Source organism: Primulina huaijiensis, chromosome 6 (genome assembly GCF_012295235.1).
Source record: "Primulina huaijiensis isolate GDHJ02 chromosome 6, ASM1229523v2, whole genome shotgun sequence".
NCBI classification, from domain to species: Eukaryota; Viridiplantae; Streptophyta; class Magnoliopsida; order Lamiales; family Gesneriaceae; genus Primulina; species Primulina huaijiensis.
The window spans coordinates 461259-484295 of record NC_133311.1 but is presented as its reverse complement, the minus strand read 5'-3'; the positions used below and the strand labels follow the sequence as shown (position 1 = coordinate 484295).

General features: G+C 35.4%; 2 protein-coding genes and 1 long non-coding RNA gene across 9 annotated transcripts; 2 read left to right on the top strand and 1 right to left on the bottom strand.

Moving 5' to 3' along the window:
* Nucleotides 1-7215: 7215 nt before the first annotated feature.
* LOC140978634 (protein TIFY 4B-like) lies at nucleotides 7216-11731 on the top strand. Of its 4 annotated transcripts, XR_012175586.1 has the most exons (10): nucleotides 7217-7563; nucleotides 7670-7830; nucleotides 8013-8161; nucleotides 8623-8713; nucleotides 8923-9085; nucleotides 9362-9427; nucleotides 10271-10331; nucleotides 10422-10633; nucleotides 11266-11323; nucleotides 11461-11731. XR_012175586.1 is itself a non-coding variant. In XM_073443825.1 (9 exons), exons 1-8 carry the CDS (start codon nucleotides 7401-7403, stop codon nucleotides 10630-10632), a joined length of 1065 nt encoding a protein of 354 aa, XP_073299926.1. In that variant the 5' UTR covers nucleotides 7217-7400; the 3' UTR covers nucleotide 10633; nucleotides 11266-11730. The 4 variants fall into 4 exon arrangements, 3 of the variants coding, with proteins under 3 accessions (XP_073299928.1, XP_073299926.1, XP_073299927.1); XM_073443825.1 differs by having other exon boundaries at nucleotides 11266-11730; XM_073443826.1 differs by lacking the exons at nucleotides 11266-11323; nucleotides 11461-11731 and having other exon boundaries at nucleotides 10416-10636.
* A 514-nt stretch (nucleotides 11732-12245) lies between these two features.
* On the top strand, nucleotides 12246-22066 carry LOC140978940 (probable protein phosphatase 2C 51). Of its 4 annotated transcripts, none has more exons than XM_073444188.1 (7): nucleotides 12246-12392; nucleotides 12746-13057; nucleotides 13220-13406; nucleotides 20853-20958; nucleotides 21040-21181; nucleotides 21305-21479; nucleotides 21654-22066. In XM_073444188.1, exons 2-7 carry the CDS (start codon nucleotides 12754-12756, stop codon nucleotides 21922-21924), a joined length of 1185 nt encoding a protein of 394 aa, XP_073300289.1. In that variant the 5' UTR covers nucleotides 12246-12392; nucleotides 12746-12753; the 3' UTR covers nucleotides 21925-22066. The 4 variants fall into 4 exon arrangements, with proteins under 4 accessions (XP_073300289.1, XP_073300291.1, XP_073300290.1 ...); XM_073444190.1 differs by having other exon boundaries at nucleotides 12247-12392; nucleotides 12746-13086; XM_073444189.1 differs by having other exon boundaries at nucleotides 12341-12392; nucleotides 12947-13057.
* LOC140978941 (uncharacterized) lies at nucleotides 13427-15514 on the bottom strand. Its single transcript, XR_012175680.1, has 3 exons — nucleotides 15222-15514; nucleotides 15017-15135; nucleotides 13427-14930 (listed from the first exon to the last, which is right to left on the bottom strand). It is a non-coding gene; the product is annotated as an uncharacterized lncRNA (long non-coding RNA).
* Nucleotides 22067-23037: the final 971 nt, after the last annotated feature.

Below are 23037 nucleotides of genomic sequence, written 5' to 3'. Positions count from 1 at the left end.
CAGCAAACTCGCAGATAGGGGTGTCAAAATGCGACACGACCCGTCAACCGACACGACCCAACACGAAAAAAATCAGGTTCGGGTTGGGGTTTTTCGGGTTCGGGTTGGGTGGGTTCGGTTAGTGCCAGGTTAGACGGGTTTCGGGTTGGGTCGCGGGTTGACCCGAAAACTTTTTTTTTTGAAAATATTACCTATATTTTTATATATTGTATGTTTGAACAAAATTTATTGTATATTTATATGATAAATTTTCATCATTTAATATTTATTTGTATTTTTTTTATTTTTTTAACAATTGTTTATTTGATTTAGTAAATATACTTTTAATTTTCTACAATTAAACTTTCATATTTAAATCGAAAATTTTGTTGTTATGTATTTAAATTAAAATATTACTATTATTTTTTATTTGTTCGAATTTTTTTCATTAATTTTTTTAAAAAAATAAAAAAAATTCGGGTTAGGCGGGTTAGACGGGTTCGTGTTCAGGTTGGGGGTTTTCGGGTTGCTTCGGGTTCGGGTTGGGGAAAAAAAAAATTTCGCGGGTTGACCCGAAACCCGACCCACCCGATCCGATTGACACCCCTACTCGCAGAGCTTTGTCAGTCAGTCTGTAAGTTTATTTTTGTTAATGTTAAGTTAAAATTTTGAATGTTTTATTTATATTTTTAATTTTTTTTGAAAGTTAAGTTATGTTATATGAAATTATTTAAACTTTCATGTGTGTTGGTCATGTGATGGATTTATTAGGCATAAACCTGCTGAATTAATGATATAGTGAATCATGGGACTCAAACTAGTAATATGGAAGTTCATAAATTTTTGTGAATTTTATTTTATATAATTTTTAGAAAATACTATGTGCGGTTTATATGAGTTAATTGTTATTTCCATAAGTAGGTAAAATAATTATAGAATCTTTGGTGGATTTTAGAATTTAATATTGACCATGAGGCAAGTGAAAATGCCTGATAATTTTATTTTCGTTTGTGCTTGTTTTATCAATTATTTAAGATAAATAGGAAAGACCTAAAATGCTCCACGAATTTGTGTTTGCTTATTGGTATTATTATGTCTACATATTCATTGGGTTTATTATTAGTGTGAATTTGATAATCGTTGGTGTGGTTTATAGATTATTAATATTGTTATCAAAATTATTTTAAAGATAATTTTATTATATTGACACTTGGGATTGCTTTGATTTCTGAGGTAAGGAAACATCTACTTTAAAACGTTGTTCCTGACACTTGGGGAATTGTCCAAAGTCATTAAGAAATAAGTTTTCGTAACATAAATTAATTAGACAAAAACTTGTGTGAGACTGTCTCACAGGTCGTATTTTGTGAGACGGATTTCTATTTGGGTCATCCATGAAAAAATATTATTTTTTATGCTAAGAATAATACTTTTTATTGTGAATATCGTTAGGGTTGACCCGTCTCACAGATAAAGATTCGTGAGACCGTCTCACAAGAGACTTACTCAATTAATTATTTGTGAAGATTAAGAAATTTTGAAATCTTGAATTTAGGTTGTTGGTCATTTTAACAATTCTCTAGATGGAGAAATGACCAATCTTCAATGTGATGGTGATTTAAGAGTATGGTTATCATCATGAGACATTAATTTTGTATTTTGGACTAATTGGAAACATGCATTTGAATTATAATATTATGAGATAGAAATGTTTCACATTGAAGTGATAACTTACACATTATGAGATATTAAATAATGTATTTACTACTCAAATTTTAGGATAAAGAATGTATTAATCAAGTGTTATAAATAGGTGATTAATTATGGTTCTTCGGTTTCTTGATTTTAAATTCTATAGGATTATAAGGGAGACATAGTTGAATGAAACTTAAGTTTTATTGACTATTGAATTTTGATTAATTTTTGTTCAAGATTGATTAAATCATGATACAAAATTTTGGCTTGAATTAGACTCTATAGACGTGAATCATTTAATTTTTAGTACTTTGGATTTAAGAAATTGTTTATACTAGTGTAAAGAAAAATATTTTTAATTATATAACAACTAAATGTCAGTTATGCATAATTTGTTAAAGTGGTATAATGATTGATAATCATGGATATTAGAGGATGCATCAATACAGGTTTTAACAATAGAAGTTATGGTAAAATATTTTGTGCAAATTAAAATTTAGAGTGATGACAAGTAAAAAATAATTAGCTAAATCTTGTAAGTATAAAATAATTTGGTGTAATTTAGGAATTGTGGTTTGACAATGCACATAGAATAAGTAACTTACATTGAGATCAATAAAATCTTCGTGATTTACAAAAATGGAAAGGATCTCTTATCAGAGTATGCAGCGAAAGAGTGATATAGTGACCCAAAATTTTAGTCAATTAGATTAAGTATGGAGTGAATAAGTTAGAATGGAATTTTCAATTGCTAAGACTAGACGAATTTCGAGAACGAAATTTATTTTAAGGGGATAAAATTGTAACGTCTCAAATTTTAAAAGAGTACCTAAACTGCATTATAATTATTTTATTATTTAAATAATATATTTAAAATAAGAGTCTAAGTTTTGATTGATTTTTAATTAATTTATGTGAAGTTTTCAGGTATTTGGTTTTGCAGAAACTCGAGCAAATCAAAAAAAAAAATTTTAAGAGAATTTAATGGTTCGTGGCAAGCTTATGACTGATTTTTACAGGTTTGTGGACGTAGGCCTTGGGTTGGGTTGCCCGCCAAATTTAAGATCTATTCTGGGGAGTTAACCTAAACATTTAATATCCATTTTGGGAGTTAAGCCAAAAAAGTATGAGGATCTATTATGAGGAGTTTAGCCAGAAAAATTTATGATCTGGACGAAAAAGTATGATGATCCATTATGAGAAATTAAGCTAGAAATCAAATCCATTCTGAGATTTAAAATTCATTCTGAGGAGTCAAGCCAAAAAGTATGAGGATCCATTCCGGGGAGTTAAGCTATAAGATTTATGACCTTGACGGAAAAGTATGATGATTCATTTTGGAGAGTTAAGCCAGAAGATTTATGATCTTGATGGAAAAATATATGAGCCACGTTTTATAAAAAAGTTTGAAATTTTTAGAAAAATGTTAAATGTTTATATGTTGCATTATTTAAATAAGTTGAGGCAATGAGTAACGTATATGATGAGGTTTGAAGAATAAGTTTCATGCATGTCGTTCTTATTATGTATTAATTGTTATCTCCATATTATTTGTTCAGCCTTTAGACTCATTAGATTTCATCGATATATGTGAGGAAGATTGAAGTGGCATTGGCGGGTGAGGAATGGTGGGTCAGGGTTGAGGAAGAGCACTTATCCGAGACTTGACGTTTTCCGCAAAAACCTTCAGTTTTCTGAGTTTTTCTACTCTATTCAATGAATATTTAAAATTGAGTCATTATTTTAAAGCTAGCGTTGACGTCATTTAACTTCCAAAAATCAGTCCACGTAAACCGGATACATGCAAATTATTTAAATTGCTTATTTATTTTATTTAATTGATTTTAAATGCTTAAACATTATATTTTATATGATTAAATGTTTAAATTGCATGATTTCATCAAATTAAAGATTTTGTCCGGATATTCGATATTAGGATGGGGAAAGGAGATCATGGACGACCAAAATGAAAATATATTTCGATAAAAATTTTAAGGCTCGACAAAATGATTTAATAGGATAAAAATTTTCTTAAAATGATGGAGTCTAAATTATTTGACGAGTCGAACCTTATTTTATTTGAGAAGCCGATTTTAGTCAAACAAATGACTTTTATGGATCCGAAAGTTAGTATTTATGAAAACGATTTTTGTAAACTTTTATTTTATATTCAATTGAGCCTTAATGAGCCTAATTTATCTAAGATTAATGGGCCTAATTATTTGAAAATTTCAAAGCTAGAGTCTTAAAAATTCTAGACTCTTTATCACCTAAAAAACTAAATTATAAAATCAAATCCTACGTTTCTATAGATTCACATTGGCCGAACACTTCACACACAAATTTTCAAAACTTAGAGAGCAATAATCTAAGGTTGTTCGTCGCCTATTCGCTCCTCTTCGTAACCCACGCTGACGATTGAATATTCGAGTGTTATCAACGCAAAGACGCGCTTCTAAACCTCTTTTTGCATCATTCAAATCATATTATGCATGATTTATGTTTTAAAGCATGTAAATTTTATTGATCAAATTATTTGACGGTTGGATGAATATTATGCTGACGTCCCGCCCCTAGGTAATTGGTATAGCTAGACTGATCAGTCGACCATGATGATATGATAGTAACTTTCAATGATCAAACTTTACCCAAAAATGATATACGACGATGAAAAGATTTACGATCTAGTGATTTATAATATGATATATGATTACGAGTTTTTACGCTATCTTATTTTATTAAAATGATTTATTTTAAAGCTGCATGTGCCTGTATATGTATTATTTGTAACGTGTGGTTAGAACGTGCTGAATCATTAAACTCACTAGGTTTGGATGGTCGCAAGCGATGATGATTTTGAGGGAGGCGCTGAAGCTTGAGTAGATTTGGTCCGACAGTACACTCTCGAGGGATTTTTATTTTTCCGCATAGCTTAGTATTTAAAGTTTTAAAGTAAAGATTTTGATGATTATGATTTAAAGATTTTATACTTTATTTTGAAGTTTAATTTTGGATTATTTTAAAAATTGACGTACGATTTTGTGGTTGACGATTTTGTATTTTTATGCATTTGAGGTTTTTAAATATAAGTTTTTATGTTCGATGGTTTTGATGTTGGAGGAAAATGTTTATAAAAAAAATTTGTAATATTTTAAAGTTAAAAAGTAAGGGATGTTCCACGTCGTGTTTGTCGTTTCTCTCTCGTCTTATATTGATCATGATATTTGCATGATTAGGTATAACAACAAGACATGTTTCGACAAACCCGAGACCTAGGCTGGCAAGAAAAGTCTAGACCCGCAAACCGCCTCTCCCCGAAATTGCCTTAAACCCAGGTAGGATCCGCCAAGCATCCAAATTGATAATAATAATAATAATAATATTATTATATAGGGTGGGTTCGGACAAACCAAAGACACGCTCCGGACCCAGACCCATTTGACCGGTTTGTACCCACCCCAAACAGGACAAGTTTTATGCGGGGTCGGGTTTGAACCCGATCTATTGTCATCCCTATGTATGACATGGTTAAATGTAGAAATTTATTTTATATGCATGGTGTGTCGCATCAAGTAGAATTTGAAAGAGAAGGAAATAAACAATGGCGTGTCCATGCCTTATGTTTATTGATGGGCTGAAATTTTGAAGGAAATAATCATGTAGTGACCTGCCCACGCCTTATATTTGTTGATGTGCTGAAATTTTTGAAAAAGAGAATTATACAATAGCATGCCACACCTTAACATATTTGATGAGCTGGATTTTTTTTCCATATTTCATTCTTCTAATGACACTTAAGACATCGTTTATTTGATGAGAAATATATGATGAGGTTTGAAGAAAAAGTTTCATGCATGTCGTTCTTATTATGTATTAATTGTTATCTTTAGATTATTTGTTTAGTCTTTAGGCTCACTAGATTTCATCAAAGCATGTGATGAATAATGAAGTGGCGTTGGTTGGCGAGGAATGGTGGGTCGGGTTGAGGGAGAGCACTTATCCGAGACCTGACGTTTTCCACAATAACATTCAGTTTTATGAGTTTTTCTATTCTATTTGATGAATATTTAAAACTGAGTCATTATTTTAAAGGCTAGCGTCGACGCCGTGTTTGTTGTTTCGTTCTCGTCTTATATTGATCATGATATTTGCATGATTAGGTATGACAATAAGGCAGGTTTCGAAAAACCCGAGACCTCTGCCGCCAAGAGAAGTCTAGACCCGCAACCCATGTCGCCCCAAACTTGCCTTAAACCTGGCAGGTCCTATCGGGTTTGTACCCGCCCCAAATAGGGCGATTTTTATATGGGGTCGAGTTTGAACCCGATCTTTTGTCATCCATATAAATGACATGGTTAAAGGTATAAATTTATTTTATTTGCATGGTATGTCGGATCAAATAGAATTTGAAAGAGAAGAAAATAAACAGCGGCGTGCCCATGCCTTATGTTTATTGATGGGCAGAAATTTTGAAGGAAATAATCAAGAAGTGGCATGCCCACGTCTTATATTTTTTGATGTGCTGAAATTTTTGAGAAAGAGAATTATACAATAGCGTGCCACACCTTAACATATTTAATGGGCTGGAATTTTTTTTTTTTCCATATTTCTTTCTTCTTATGAAACTTAAGATGCCATTTGTGTAACTAGTTTTATGATGTCACAATATTTTTTTTTGTAACAATCATGGGTTATCTCGATTTTGGAATCTTTTTAGAGCCTTCTCCCTCACACACTTTTCCATACACAATTACTCATAAAATATTTTCATCCTGGAAAATGGGTTCCTTCCACTTTTCTCAATACTCGAACCCATGACCTCAAGGATAAATACCTAGATTTCTAGAGTGTCCATGAATCTAGGTATTTATCTTAGAGATCCTGAGTTCGAGTGATGAGGGAGTCGAAAGGAACTCATTTTCCAAGGATGAGGATATTATATGAATAAAGGAGAAATGCCAGAAGGAGTCTGTTTATCGGAGAAATGTCCATAAGAAGTCCGTTTATGAGAGAATACCCTAAAGAGAATCCAAAATCGAAATAGCTCATGATCGTTGCAATTTTCTGTTATTTTAATTTGATTACATATATAATTTGATAATAATTTGTTAGATTAAATATAAATTTTTAACATTTGACAAATTGAATTTAAAATTACTATCAAATTTAATTGAATTTTATTTTAATTTAAATATGAAATGGTTTTTTTTTATTATATATACAATTTAATTGACACTATTATGCATGAATAAAAACAACTAAAGTTTAATAAAATTTAGCGAACATTAAAAATTTATATTTAATCTAAAAAAATTAGGAAAAATTCTCAGAAAATAATTATGGAAATATTAAAAATTATAATTTGTATAGGTAATATTAATAAATTATAAATATGGAATGTTGTGTCAACGTAATTAACCCAAAATATTTTAACAAAAAATGCCAAAATTAAACTTTTTATTAAAAAAAAATTTCCAAAATAAAACTAATTAAACCGACCGAAGATTATGGATTGGTGGCAAATGTAATTTAAGTTTACTTCAATTACGTGGCGGCTTGGGGTTGTACTTCGCCTCCCCCATTCCCCTTATTATTTTTTTGCTGCGACTCCCGAGTCCCGGGGACCCGCTACCCTATACACTGCAATTTATTCCCTTCCTGCCACAATTTGACCATCGGAATCGGAGCCTCAAGCTCCCGATCTTACTTCTACTCAAGCTCAATTGATGGAATTAGTGCCGGAATCTGTCACCTCGCCTCAAGAAGAAGCTGCCTCCGGCAATTCTTCTCTCAACAAATCGCTTCTCGATAAGCCGCTTCAGAAGCTCACTGAAGATGACATTGCTCAGCTCACTCGGGAGGACTGCCGCCGTTACCTGAAAGATAAAGGTTGCGAAGTAGTTGTCTTAAAACATTTAACTCCGGAGAAAAAAGAAGGCGATCTCTGTTAAACAAGTTCCTTTGTTTCTTCAGTTTTTTTTTTTTTTGGGTTTAGGGATGAGGAGGCCTTCGTGGAACAAGTCGCAAGCGATTCAGCAAGTGATAATGCTCAAGGCTCTACTTGAAACAACGGAGGATTCCGACTCCAATTATCGCAAGAAGCTTCGCATTCCCCGCCCTAATAAATTTCATGACAACAATACTGTTTCGGAAAATGTGAGTAATTTTTTCCATGGACATTGTTTTATTGTTAGTATCAGTTGCTCGTGTGGAAAACTGGGAAAACAATGGAGAATAAGAGTGGAAAGATTCTACGCGTTTTCTGCCTTAATTTCAGGGATGCTGCTAAGAAAATTTCTTTTGTTGGTAAAGTTTTTAAATTAATTGTCTAAATGTAGGTTCCTCGACGAATGTACGGGGATGCGAATACCTCTGTACTGGCAGAAGATACGGCGTCACACGGTAGAAAGGATCTGGATGAACCCGAGAATTCCCGTGGGTTATCTGCGAGTCTTGTTTCAACCAATGTTGGCTCTTCTCTACCTAGGTCATTTTTTAAGTCTCGCTTTCAAACATTAATTAGTTCCATTTCACGGTTTGCTCCTTAGGTTGTAATGTACTGCTGCTATCCGAAACTCTCGTCTGTTGATGTTTTTATTTTCAGCAGTGTCAAATTCAAATAGGATTTGGACGAACTTCAGTTATATCATGTTTCTGGCTTATGTTCCCTTAAAATATCAACTAACTGCAGCTTACATTAGCTGATGCACTCTTGAATTTAAAAATATTATTTTGTTTCTACAAAACAGTCGGATTGAGCTATTAAGAAGTTAATATCATGATATGTGGCGCCTAATGTTTTCTCAGTTTTATGTAGTTGAGATTTTAAAACCGTAACTGACACAAATAAATGGACAATCTCATTTCACATTACTTTTTCTGAAATGCTTATGTTGGAATTCCTTGGATCCTACGTATCTTCTGAAGAGGATTCTCTGTTATTTCCAGATCCGCTGTTTCAACGATTATGCCAGTGGGACAGATGACAATATTTTATTCTGGCAAAGTGAATGTGTATGATGATGTGCCAGGAGATAAGGTATTGAAGCTTCATTTGTTTTGTTTGTATTATTTTTTTCACTTAATGACTGAAAATGCATTAAGACCAGTATATTGTTTAAATTTATTCTTTTATATCTTAATTAATGATTTTACCAACTTTTTTAAATTTCCCAGTTTTTAATGTCTCGCTTACCCTGCTAGCTTCTACCTCTGAACTCACCTCTTGTACGTTGCCAAATTTCTTAGGCACGGGCAATAATGCACATTGCTTCACATCCGCTGGAGTTTCCGCAAGATCAAGCAGATGATGGCACTGTTTTAGTGCAATCTTCGTCCTGCAGATCAAAATCGGTTGACAACAAAGCATGTCCAGATACTACTGTTATTCATTTGCTAACTACACAAACAGGTGATTAGAAGTTTGTGGTACAAGATCATGATTATAGCCATCTCTCACAAAAGCCAATTTAAATACCTAATGAGTATCTCTGTGTGTGTGTGTGTGTGTGTCTGAGAGTGCACGTGCGCATGTGTGTAAGTGGGCCCCCGCATGTGTGTGTGAGCTGGTAGATTATCAAATGTCTATTGTGCTGATTTGCTCTTGTACCAACTTCCGATACACATTGAGATTGACAACTGCTTTTGAAATAATTCCTTGTTTACAATTTTGGAAATTTTTGTACAGTGAAAGTAAGCGACGATTGTCAAGATTGTGATGAAGAAAGCAACACACTTCATGTAGAGAACCCTGGTAAACATGCCTTCATATACCACTTCAAAAAAGTTGTTCAAATGACTGTATCAATAATGTGCCATTGTAGCAATAGTCATCACTGGGAGTTGAAACTTTATGCTATTATTACTACCACCATCATAAACTCACCAGTGATCATGCTTCAATGACGTTTGGATTGAAGTTGGAGGCAGCAAAGTTCTCTTGAAACTAAAGGCTTTGCCATGCCTTATAAAAAAAAAGTATTTTCATTTGTTTTCATCTCTTCCTTATTTGTGTATATGAATTTATGGTTACTTTTTCTTTGAAAATGATAATTACGGTGTGATGGATCGGTTTGGTGAAAACAGCAAAGTGGAAGGTAACATGGAATGGATGGAAATTATAGCAGTGTATGATCAAAGTTTTGTCCATTGTTTTATGTGTTACCGAGGTAACATATTTAATGGTTGATTAAACTGCTTGCTATTCTTGGCACTGAATATCAAATTCAATCATATTGTTACCTAATCATTGATGAGTCTCTTAGATTAAAAGTTTTCTATGTGAAACATTGCTGGGACAATGTGTGCTTGTTGTCATCGTAGACATAAATCTGTTCAGTTTTTAAAATTATAATGTTAAATTATTGCTATGTAAAATTGGAGCATGATGAGAATGCTATCAGGTTACCATGATTCCTATCTATCCAAAAAACACAAACTTGGCTTGAATGTGCTAGGACAATGCTGACTCCAAATATTCATCTTTACTTTCAACGAGAGACTCCGAATGTGAACCTGCAGTAGACAGCATTAATAACAGGACCTGTCATGTTTTCTTTATTATTCCTCAGTCTGATGTAACTTATCTTCAAAACAGTGGACGGTCCATCAAATAGAAAAGCATGTGTGCGAAGATATCTTGAGAAAAGAAAAGACAGGTATCTTAAATAATTGAGTTGCTATCTGCATAACTGGAAAGACAATTACTTCTGGCTCTTGTTGGTTGCTCATATCTCTGTTAGGTGAAGGTTTAAGAGAAAGAGGAGGGCAGGAATAACCTCATGCACAAGCTTGGACGTATGCTTTAACCATCACATGGGCAATCAAATACCGAATGAGCCCCTGGTTGATAGTGACACATACTCACCGCCCCAAATAAGGCAACATTCTAGACCACACAGTTTGGTGAATTATGAGTTCGTAAAGAATGTTTATACATCTTGTGGTCTGGATAATTAAGGTTAGATCTTTGACTTTGTGGTATTCTTTTTTTACGACAATGAAATTAGGATGCCATTTTTCCTCAGCAGTGTTGTTATTTTTCCAAAACTTTTGCTACGTCGTTAATGGTTATCTATGTATAATATATACCAGTGAATAACTTGTGAACTTAATATGAAGAAGAAATCAAAATAATACTATTAATAAGTAACAGAACTGAAAATTTTTTTTTAACAAGAATGGAAAACATAACTTGCTTGCTTAAGGGGAAAGGTGTCACAAAGACATTATAATGAAGGGTCCTTTACCATGTCTGAAGATGTTGATAATGTTGGCCTTTGTTCGGTTGCATCGTTCCCCAATAGGATACCAAGTAAACAAAATCAAGAAACCAAGTAAATTCAATAAGCATTGTTGTTAAAGTTCCTCCTTTGTTTGTCAAAAATTGTTTGTGAATGGCTAGGCCTATGGAGGCAAACTTGAGAAAGTTTTGCTCTTCTAAAGGCACTTGAATGAAATTCAATTTTTATCCCAAACTTTCCATGTTGGTGGCAATATTGAAACAATTGATAGTGTTTCACTGCCCTGAAAGGGGAGGGAAATGACAAGGGAATGCCATTCAAAAACTGATGAGAAACTGTTGCTTTTCAGGTTTATAGAACTCAAACTGACTCAAGTTGGAATATAAAGCTGTTTTTTTTCTTAGAAGGTATGATGTGCTATTGGCACTTTGTTCCATAGTGTAGGGCACTGTCATTTTGCTGTCAAATATGTCGTACGAGTATGTTTAGAATAGGTCTTTCTTCCCTTGAAGCAGAGCTCCATAAGTTTCTTTTTCTTCTTTAGTTGAATCTGGGTGGAGGGGGAATACCCTTTAGTCGGGAAATATCTCGAGCAGAGGCCGTAATCTTGAGGACTACGGCAGTGTAAAACACCATGTATTGTTTTGAATATGTTATCGTTTAGGAACATTCTTTGTGTATGTTCAATCCGTTATCACCCGTATCTCGCCTGGTTAAGTTTTTTCGACCATAGTAAAAGTAACTTAACAAAACCGTTTTCCCTTTATTTGCCTTGTCGACTCAAGACTAGGGCTTGGATATGAATTTTGTGGATCCATTTTGGCAAATAAAGGGAAAACGTTGGAGTTGCTTTTACGGTGCATAATCTCGCAATGATGAAATCGAGTTTTACTTCATTACAATATATATTATTCGTTTAAGTTTTAACTTGAATGGATCGATATTTACTTGAATTTGATTTGCACTCAAGTTAAAATGGTAACTGTTTTGGAGCTGGTTTTTATTTTAATGATCAATTAATTATTCGATTTCAGATTCAAAATTATTAGGCATATACCATTTGTTTTGTTACACACATAATGTAAATGGAAATGCGTATTTTAAATTACCATTCTAATTACAAGTATCGTATATTAACTCGATCACCAACGCTTTAAATACATTTAACCCTCTGAAATAAATTACGAAACAACAACAATAATGAGCCAATCATCTCTTGACCTAGTTGGGACGTGAGATCTCAAAAACCAAAAGCTAGTTTAGCTATTAAAAAAATAGATTATATATAAAAAAAATATCATCTTCGACGACGAAGCATGAAGATTATGGGCCTTCTTTATTAATGGGCCGCATTTAGGATTGAGCCGTCAAGGCCAGGTCTATATATTTTCTGGTCCAACCCACCTTCACACCATTGTTCAATACTTCAATCCCTGTTTGCAAGAACCAAGAACGAAGCCCTGACGTCGAATTGAGGTATGCATTCTTTCTATTTTATTCATCTTTGCATAAGTATGATTCAGTTATTCTTTTTATTTGTTTTGTTATTTTTAAGAATTCTGAGCTTTCGTTCCTTAACGGTGTCAGATAATCATTTCCTTGTTTTAGGAGTTTTGGGTTTGGTTTTTATTTTATATATCGACGAGGAAATGACGTACGAGGAGTGATTATCTGTGAGGACTCTGGTAAATAGATTTGAGGGTTATTTAAACCGGTAAATTGGTGAATTATGTGAATTTCCAGTTAAATACGTAAAGATATTCTTGCAAATAATATTGTGGACGCTGTATGGCTGTTGCTGACAAAAACCAAGCTCACACTGTTTGTAGGTGTTTGGATGCTTTTTTTGATTACAAACTTCATAATGAAAGCCAAAGGGCTTGCGAATATAGCATGCTTAGGCGTATTGCTCTGCACTATTCCATTTATTGCTCATGGGGTTTCAGTGTCATGTATGATGGCATATGAAGAAGGTGGTGCCCCGGCTGTTTTTAATTCGCCCGAGTGTCCTCAATGGTTTCTTTCTGCAGAATCTTCTCAGAATTCAACAAAGAATTGCCAATTTGCAACTCTTCAAGGTCATAGAGAGTATCAAGAAGACCGTATTACATGTGATCTTGATATGAAATTGCCTTTTTCAGGTGACATTGGTATCATATGAAATTGCCATGTAGGTTTATTCCCTTCCCGGTACATCATTTATAAAGCACACAACTATCTTTTCCAATGTTTGCCATTCGGCTTGATTGCAATTGTTGGACAAATGACTATATAAAATCTCAAGATGCTTGCCATAAATCCAGGTAAAGATGTGGTCGAGGAGGTTACTGTAGGTGTTGCAGCAATATTTGATGGCCATGGAGGCGAGGAAGCAAGCGAGCTGGCTTCACGAAAGATTTTGGATTACCTTTTCATGCATGTTGTGTTCCTCGAGTACAATCGAGTGCGTTTGATCTCCAAAAACGATAGCGAGTCACAAACATTTGATATGTAAGCAAGAGGTTTGGGTTTTGAATTCAGTAAATTTATTGTGCCAATTCTTTGTTTCAACTTCGTGAAATGATGAATTCTGAATGGTTTGGACAAAAATCGAACCATAAGTTTGATGCTTGATGTTGTAGTTTGATGTACCGAGAGTGGGAGAAAGAAGATCTCTCTTTTTTATTGATTAATCTGAACGTACAAAGCAGAAAATAAGCAAGTTCTAGTCTACCAACATATCCCTCTAATACAAAAAGTATTTTAATCCTAATAAAAATTTAAATACAAATAAATAATATCCTTGTCAACTAGATAAATATTTAGATATTCAACACCCTCCGTCAAGCTGGGAAATATATGTGAAGTATATGTGGACTTCAAATATTCAAAATTGGGTTGATAGAGGATTTTGTCAGGATGTCAGCAATCTGCAAATGTGAAGGGGAATAGTTGTGATCAACTATTATCTTCTCAATATTTTCACTTATGAGTGTCTGTCAATTTTCACATGCTCTGTTCGATCATGGTGAACTGGATTTCTAGCTATCTTTGTAGCTATATGTTTGTCACACATCAGTTACACTGAATGGTTGTCTTCGAGTTTCAATTCGTTGAGTAGGCCTTTAAGCCACACACCTTCACAAATTCCATTGGATAAAGCCCGAAACCCTTCTTCAGCACTACTAGCTACAACTGATTGTTTCTTGCTTTGCCAAGTAACTAGATCATAGTTATTTGGGGCGCAAGGCGCACTAAAGCGCAAGGGTGTCTTGGGGCCTGAGGCGCGAGGCGCAAGGCGAAGCGCACACTTTATCGAAGTAAGGCGCATACGACACAAATTTTAAAATTCAACATATATAAAATATTTTATATGATTTAAATTAAATTTTTTGACAAAGATAAAAAAATAATATAAATAAAAATTCATTAGCAGATAATGTAGCATAAATCATAGCAAAAAAAACAAACTCCAATCATCTACAATTCATTAGTAAGTCGTAAGTGCATCATAATATATTAACCAAAAAACTTCAAAAATCTAAATCATCAAATTCATCTTCATCCTCCCCAACTGCGTCATCATCATCTCCAGAAGCTGAAGCTCCAGATTTGTATCCTTCTGATTCCTCATCGTTTTCGCCAAAATCAATTTCTTCATCCTCGTCATTGCTATAACGATAGATAGTAGATCTTCTTTTATACGTATTTAATGTACTCGTACTAGCCGCTGCTTCTTTTGTAGAGGATGTGCCTCGAGATCTAAAATTATAGGCATCTTCATCAACCCCAGAAGCTCGTCCAACCTCACCCCAAGTCAAACTATCATCATCAAATACGAGATCATTTTCGTCACCACTATTATCATTTAATCCTCCCATGAACCATTCATTACTATCATCGATATCAGCCAAAGAAATAGGATCAATCATATCACGCATATCATATCGGCGCCTCAAAGCCCTGTTATACTTGATGTAAACCAAATCATTCAATTTTTTTTTGCTCCAATCTATTTCTTCTTTTGGAATGAAGCTGCAAATATTTGGTACAAATTTATTTTAGCTTTAAGATAATAAATTTATTTAATATTTCATTAAAGACTAATACTTAGTACTCACATGTTCAAACACACTCCAATTTCGTTCACAAGCAGATGAGCTACAAGTAAGGCTAAGAACTTTCACCGCGAACACTTGCAATTCGGGTGTCGAACACCCATAAGCCAACCACCATTCCGCTTGTAATTTTGAAACAAAATAAAAAATTGAGCATTAAAACTATTATATATCAATTATCATATAATAAAAATAAAATATTGATTACCTGGTGATTTTTTGTTTCTTTGTCTGACTGCCATGGGCATCCCAAAAAGTCCTTCGGCCTTTTTATACATTGGCAATTGGTCCATGATCTTATCCTGTAACTCCTCGGTTTCACACATCCTAGCGATACATTTATACAAACCCGTCACAACTTCATTATCATTTTCTATATTAGAATTTGAGTAGAAGAACTCCGGGTTTAAGAAATGCCCAGCAGCATGTAAAGGTCGATGGAGTTGTATCGTCCACCTATGATCAATTATAGCAAAAATATCTTTATATTTATCCTCTTTGTTATCAAATGAAGCAGCAATNGCAATCTGCAAATGTGAAGGGGAATAGTTGCGATCAACTATTCTCTTCTCAATATTTTCACTTATGAGTGTCTGTCAAATTTTACATGCTCGGTTCGATCATGGTGAACTGGATTTCTAGCTATCTTTGTAGCTGTATGTTTGTCACACATCAGTTACACTGAATGGTTGTCTTCGAGTTTCAATTCGTTGAGTAGGCCTTTAAGCCACACACCTTCACAAAGTCCATTGGATAAAGCCCGAAACCTTTCTTCAGCACTACTGCGAGCTACAACTGATTGTTTCTTGCTTTGCCAAGTAACTAGATTACCACATACAATAGTACAATACCCAGAAGTAGATCTTCTATCAATAAGAAAGCCAACCCAATCGGTATCAGTAAATACTTTGATATTTTTGGTTGTGGACTTTCGAAATAGCAGCCCTTTCCAGGTGTTCCCTTTAGATATCTCAATATTCGGTTGACTATTTCCATGTGTTCTATAGTGGGTTTATTCATGAATTGACTGACGAAACTCTCAACAAATCCAATATTAGATCAAGTGTGTGATAAGTATATCAATTTACCAACCATTCTTTGGTATCTTCCCTTATCAACTGGAGCACAATCTCTTTTGGTTCTTATCTTGACATTTGGGCCCATTGGAGTATCAATTGGTTTACATCCTTGCATCCCAGTCTCTTTTAGTAAATCTAAGACATACTTTCGTTATGAGATTTAGATTCCATGTGAGGATCAGGCCAATTCCATTCCCAGTAAGTGCTTAAGGTGTCCTAGATCCTTCATTTCAAACTCTTTTGAGAGCATGTTCTTCACACGGGACATTTCTTCTTCATGATTTCCTGTGAGTACGATGTCATCGACATAAACATCGAGGAGTTTGATCTTCTCTTCAGAGTGCTTCACAAATAGAGTATGATCGGACATGCACTTTAGGACCATTGTTATAAAAGGCGAGCGCCTGGCTGCGCCTAGGCGACGGGCGCAGCCAGGCGCACCTGTTGATCCAGGCGCACGACATTGAACAAGCGCGCCTGGGGTGCGCCTCGGCCCAGGCGCACCGCTGAAGAAAGGCGAGCGCCTGTGCGCTGTGGTATTACACGATGTGATAGGAATTTATAACTCAAGCCCAATAAAATTTAAAGCCCAATAACAAACAAAAGACCTTTTTAATGTTTTAAAAAAGCCCTACAATCTGCATGTGTGTTCTTTTTCTTACCGTTCTTTGAAATTCTTTCTGGAGTAGCGAAGTGGCCTCTATCTACATCTGAAAGTCTCTGGTTCTGTTCGTCTCTCTCTTTTCTAGTGTTTTTCATCTTCTGTGCTAGGTTTCTTCTTCAAAAACTGTGAGTATTTAAGAGTTGGTGGTTTTGTGCCTTGTGGATTACAATATAGGATTTATTGTACATGGATCAATGATCATCTGTCTGTGCTATCCCTATTCCCTACAATCTGCATGGCTTTGCTTGATGTCTTACTGTTGCTGTGGCATGGGATTAGGAAAAGAATTCTTGTCTTGTACTGTTGTTGCAGTTTACTTTTATTATTAGGATTTAGGATCAAGTATGTTATTATAATCTTGTTGCTTGATTATTATAATCTTGTTTTATTATTAGGATTTAGGATCAAGTCTGATATTATAATCTTATTATTATAATGTTGTTGCAGTTTATGTTTCCTTAATAATCTTGTTTTATTATTATAAGTCAAACACATTGTCTCAAAGTATTTAATTTAGATCGTATAAAATATTTTATATGTGTTGAATTTTAAAATTTGTGTCAAATGCGCTTTACTTCGATAAAGCGTGCGCTTCGCCTCGCGCCTCGCGCCTCAGGCCCCAAGACACCCTTGCGCTTTAGTGCGCCTTGCGCCCCAAATAACTATGCTTTAGGTAATCTTCTTTCATTAACACATTAATAAATCGATGAAACTAGGCATGAGGTGATTGTTTAAGGCCATACAAGGATTTTTTAATTTGCATACTTTGTTGTTTATAGCCTTCGACATGAATCTTGATAGAATGTCCATGTAGATTTCTGCTTCTAGGTCCCCATTGAGAAATGCATTTTTTACGTTCAGTTGGAATAAAGGCCAATCAGGATTTGTAGCAATTGATAGAAGTACTCGGACATTGTTGAGCGGGTGCAAATTTCTCTTGATAGTCAATTCCATACAACTGAGTGTATCTTTTTGCAACTAGACGTACTTTATAACGTTCAATACTCTCGTCAGCCTTGTGTTTAATGGTGAAGATCTATTTGCATCCAACTTTGTTCTTTTCCAGAGGAAGCTCGGTAATCTTCCAGGTATTGTTCTTTTCGAGTGCCTTGATTTCATAAAAAACAGCTGATTTCCAATGTGGATCTTGAAGGGCTTCTTCGATAGTGGATGGTACCTGATCATGATCTAAACTGGACACAAATGCACGAAATGTTCTAAAACTCGGTAGTGACATTCGTTGAATTGTAAAACTTTCTCATTGGTGGAGAATAGCATTTATATCCCTTTGCAGTTGATAGCAGATGATCTAGTTTGCCTCGCTGCTAGGAGTGGATATGGACAAATGCTGAACACCCAAAGGCTTTAAGAGAAATTGAATGAAAGAGATGTGTTTTGGGAAAGGTATTGAGGAGAGGGTCAATTGGTGTTGAATAGTTAAGGACTCGGAAGGCATCCGATTGATGAGATAGGTAGCAGTGAGTACTGCCTCACCCCAAAACTGCTGAGGGACTTAGTGAGTAAAAAGTAAAGAACGTGCAACCTCAAGCAGGTGACGGTTCTTGCGTTCAGAGACCTTGTTTTGTTGAGGGGTGTCGACGCCGGAACTTTGGTGGACAAATCCATGGGATGTGAGATAATGCCCTAGCACAAAATTGAAGTAATCTCGAGCTCGATCAGTGCGTAGAATATGTATAGAAGAAGAAAATTGTGTTTGTATCATAGTATGGAATTGTTTGTAGAGATCCTCTGTTTCAGACTTTTCTTTCGTTAAGAAGACCCATGACAGTCTTGTATGATCATCCACAGATAAGAAGAATCAGCTCGTAGGATGGTCCTCAAATATCACTACGAATTAGTGAGAAAGAGAAACATGGTTTGTAAAGTAGTGATCTAATGGAGGTATACGTGTGCTTTGAAAGTTGACAGATATCACAATGAACAAAATTGGGCTTTTTATGTCTGAAAAGTTGAGGAAACAACTTTGACATATACAAAAAATAGGATGGCCTAATCTATAGTGCCAAAGCAACAATGCACTATCCTTATTCGAACTAGATGAAAAATCAGAGAAGGAAAAGCTGGAGATACTCGTCAGTCCGTTATTGGAGGAGGCATTCATCATGAAAAGATACAGTCCAACACACAGATCAACACTACCAATCATCTTCCCTGAGGCCAGGTCCTGAAAAGTACAAGAATCCTCAGAGAAATTAATGCAACACTAGAGATCATTGTTAAGTTGACTGATGGATAAAAGATTGCAATTAAGGTCGGGCACAAATAACACAGATTGTAGACAAATAGCCATCGATAAAGTGATCGAACCAACTCCAACAACTTCGAAGCAAGAGCCATTTGCGATGCGGATAGAGCGCGAGGCCCTACATGGGCTGTAGGAGTGGAATAAGGAGAAATTGCCGGTCATGTGATCCGAGACCCCGGAATAAATAATCCAAGAAGTGCCTAAATCCTTTCTTGACAGTAAAGCGAGAGGGAACTCACCTTGACGTGCTGCATTACCAGACCCAATCAGGGAGTTTGTGGTGGCAGAGGGCTGTCCGAACAGAAGCTGAAGAGCCTCCGATTGTTCTTTTGTGAAAGGCTGTAGGGCAGAGTTGCACCGTCTGAAGAGGCAACATGGGCACAACGCTCTCTGGATGGTTTCCAATCAGGCGATTTCCTGTGAATTTTCCAGGAAGTGTCGATGGCATGATCAGGTTTCTAATTTCTTGTAGGCATCACACCACAGACGACCGTTGCACATAGACTGTCCAGCAATTGTAGTAGAGTGTAATAGAGTGCGGGTCCTAATGGCTATGGGATGATGGCTTGTGTGAAACAAGAGCCGACCCATCAATAGTCACTGAGGAGGATGGGGTTCCAAACATCAATTTGCGACGACTCTCTTCGTGTCGTACCTCAGAGAAGACAACCCGAAGGCTGGGAAGTGGTTTGGTACCCAATATGCAGCCCTTGACTTCATCAAGAGTCTTATTGAGGCTCAATGAAACTTGAAGATTCGTTTATTTTCCATTATGGCTTTAAAGCAGGCTTCGTCATCTGGGCAGTTCCATTCATAGACTTCAAACAAGTTCAGCTTCTGCCAAAGACAGGTGAGGGCACTGAAGTCCGTAGTGACACTACTGTCACCCTGATGCAGATCGTGGAGTAATCCTTCAACCTCGGACAATTCAAAGGTATTGTCACAACAATAATAAGTATCGCGGACGACATTCCAGATCTCACTAGCAGAATTGTAGATCAGAAAATTCTCCCTGATGTCAGGCATCATCGAGTTAACGAGCCAAGACATCACCAAGTTGTTTTCGGTATTCCATGCTTTAAGTTGGGAGTCGCTGGAATCTGGTCGCTTGGAAACCCCTAATAAAATAGCATCATTTATCTTGCCGCATATGAACATCATGACGGACTAAGACCATGGGAGATAATTCTACCCATTTAATTTTTGACATGTAATCGTAATAGTGAGTGACGAGTCTGAGAGGGAGGACACGGGTGGTGAGATCTGTGATGAGGCGTCAGAAGAGGATGAAGACACCGTGTTGCCGTATTTAGTCATGGGCTAGGATTTTCCTGGTTCTGCCGATACCATGCAGTTTGATGTACTGTGAGTGGGAGAAAAAAGTTCTTTCTTTTTTATTGATTAATCTGAAGGTACAAAGCATAATATAAGCAAGTCCTAGTCTACCAACCTATCCGTGTAATACTGAAAGTAATTTTATTCAAAGTTTAAATACAAATAAATAATATCCTTATAAACTAGATAAATATTTCGTTATTCAACAGATGTTAAATCCCTTAAATTTGGCTTTGATTCCAGAATATATGTTTAACTCTACCTTAGCGAAAACTAGAAAATTTCACTGTTAAATAATCTACAAAGTCGTATTGCACTTGAAAACTTGGTTGCATCATATAATGTGTCATAATTGCCATTAACTTGAAAATTATGTTATCTGGTTGGTGAATTAGGACCATCAAGTTGTCCTTTCTCAGGGTCCTTCAAGTCTTGAGTGTAATATTTATGATAAAAAAATATTTGTTCCGTCTTCTTGCTTGTCTCAATATGCAGTTCTCATGGTACATCACTAGGGAGTGGCCATAACTCAGTAAGACATGAACTTCTACAGGAAGCGTTATTGAGGACAGTCCAAGATATTGATTTAGAATTTAATCAAGTACGCCTGTTGATTAAGTGCAGTTATGCATTAATGTTACACTTGCTGAAAAACTGTTCGGCTTTATATTCCTGTCACCAGGAAGCTCGTGAAAAAGGATACGTTTCTGGGTCTACTGCCATCATTGTTCTTTTAGTAGATGACCAATTTTTTATTGCGAATATCGGTGATTCGAAGGCACTGTTGTGCTCTGGACAAAATCAAGCCCACCATTATACAGGAAGTCTGTAACTTTTCTAACTGTTTAGAAATTTGCGTATACCTTTTTTGTTTGTAATTTTGATTCAGTGAGAATCATTAAACTACTCGGTTCATTCTCATTGATCATCAGTGACTTTCGTTGCAGGCACCTTGGTGAAAGACCTTGTCGTTGAGGAACTGACTAGAGACCACCATCCAGATAGAGAAGATGAAAAGGCACGAATTATTGCAGCTGGTGGCATTGTAAGTTGGTGGGGCGTGCCTCGAGTCAATGGTATATTGGCTGTATCTCGTGCTATTGGTGATGTGCAATTAAAAAGGTAAACGCACATCCTCCATTTATAGACAGCACACACAAGCTGAAGTTGTAGATCTTCTCTATTATGCTCCATTCCCTTCTTAAAAATTTATTGCACTTGACGAGTTTGATTTTGCAATGGTAAGAATATTCCTTATCTAATGAAACTGGTGAAAATTTTATTTGTCATGCCTAGATATGGTGTTATTGCTGACCCTGATGTTGTGGGTTGGAGACGTTTCAAGCCTGAAAATAGATATTTGGTGTTAGCATCTGATGGGATATTTGAGGTATTCACACCACATGATGTATGCGACCTCTTACATGGAAAGACCCTTGAATCCTCATCTGAAGTCAGGTCACCGTCCTCGTTAGCAGATAGGATTAGTCGCAGCGCATTTAAGGCTGGTAGCACAGACAACTTATCTGTTATTGTTATTGGTATATTGAACAACACGGTGAGTTGATAGGCCTGGTAATTTCAATATTAAACGCCACTCTCAAGCAATTGCTCATGTAATATGCAATCATTTAGGAGTCTTGATTTATTGGAGTTACTAATTCCTTGACAATTTTACAGCTAATTACGTTTAATAGTTTAGTAGAATATGTCATTGTAATCAACCCAAATGGAAACCGAGCGTTTCGTGGTTCAATTGTAATCTTGTATATTTGCCTAAAATTTAGTGGGAAAACATTTCAGATGACACATTCTCACTCTCTAGTCTCTACTCTAACAATGGAAGAGAATATCAAGCTCTCAAAAACTTTATAGCAAAGTCGTGGCATTTCACATCTTACCACCCGGTACACAACAAATGATTGAATGGCATCGTAGACACACGGTTGATACTAATCTCAGGCTCCTTCGTCATGCATCTCTCCCGTTGTCGTACTAGAATTATGCATATGCTATTGCTATCTATTCTATTAATCTTACACCCACTCCCACCTCACAATTCTCTTCCTCCTATGTGTATACTTTTCCAGTCGCCTCCCAAATACATAAAACGTTTCCGTGTCTTTGGTTGCTTATTATGTTGATCTTGAGAAAGGTAACTCTTAAGTAATTGATTGTATACTTTTAGCAATTATTTAGGAGTCTTGATTCGTTGAGCTTAACGTTTGATAGTCGAGTAGAATATGTCATTGCAATCTTATACACGTGCAATTAAAAAACCTTGGAAAATAACAGGTACCCTTGTTTGCGTAGAGTCATCGTATCTTCATCTAAATTAGTAAAAGATGTACACACGTTACATGTGTTATTATTATTTTTAATTTGATCAAATAATATTAAACAATTATACAAAATTATTTTCAATTTAGAAGAGTTGTTCGAGTTAAAAGGAAATTTTTTTTAGACTTTTTTCTATTTAAAATATAGAGTGACTTGAGAAGATTTTTAGTAAGGTAAGAAGGTAATTATGAAATTAAATATTTTGGTGTCTTCTAAAGTAGTTATTTTAAAGGTCTCACACTTAAAAGAAAAAAAAGGAATTATTTTTTTTAGTTAGCAATTATTCCATTTTCTTGGATTTCACAGCCCCCCCATTGCAGACTTCTTGAATTTACACCCC

Coding starts and splice junctions, on each gene's coding strand:
- LOC140978634 (XM_073443825.1), top strand. CDS start 7,401: ATGGAATTAGTGCCGGAATCTGTCACCTCGCCTCAAGAAGAAGCTGCC. Junction 7,831..8,012: donor ACAATACTGTTTCGGAAAAT/GTGAGTAATTTT, acceptor GTCTAAATGTAG/GTTCCTCGACGAATGTACGG. Junction 9,086..9,361: donor TTTGCTAACTACACAAACAG/GTGATTAGAAGT, acceptor ATTTTTGTACAG/TGAAAGTAAGCGACGATTGT.
- LOC140978940 (XM_073444188.1), top strand. CDS start 12,754: ATGCTTTTTTTGATTACAAACTTCATAATGAAAGCCAAAGGGCTTGCG. Junction 20,959..21,039: donor TTGATTTAGAATTTAATCAA/GTACGCCTGTTG, acceptor TCCTGTCACCAG/GAAGCTCGTGAAAAAGGATA. Junction 21,480..21,653: donor GGTGATGTGCAATTAAAAAG/GTAAACGCACAT, acceptor TGTCATGCCTAG/ATATGGTGTTATTGCTGACC.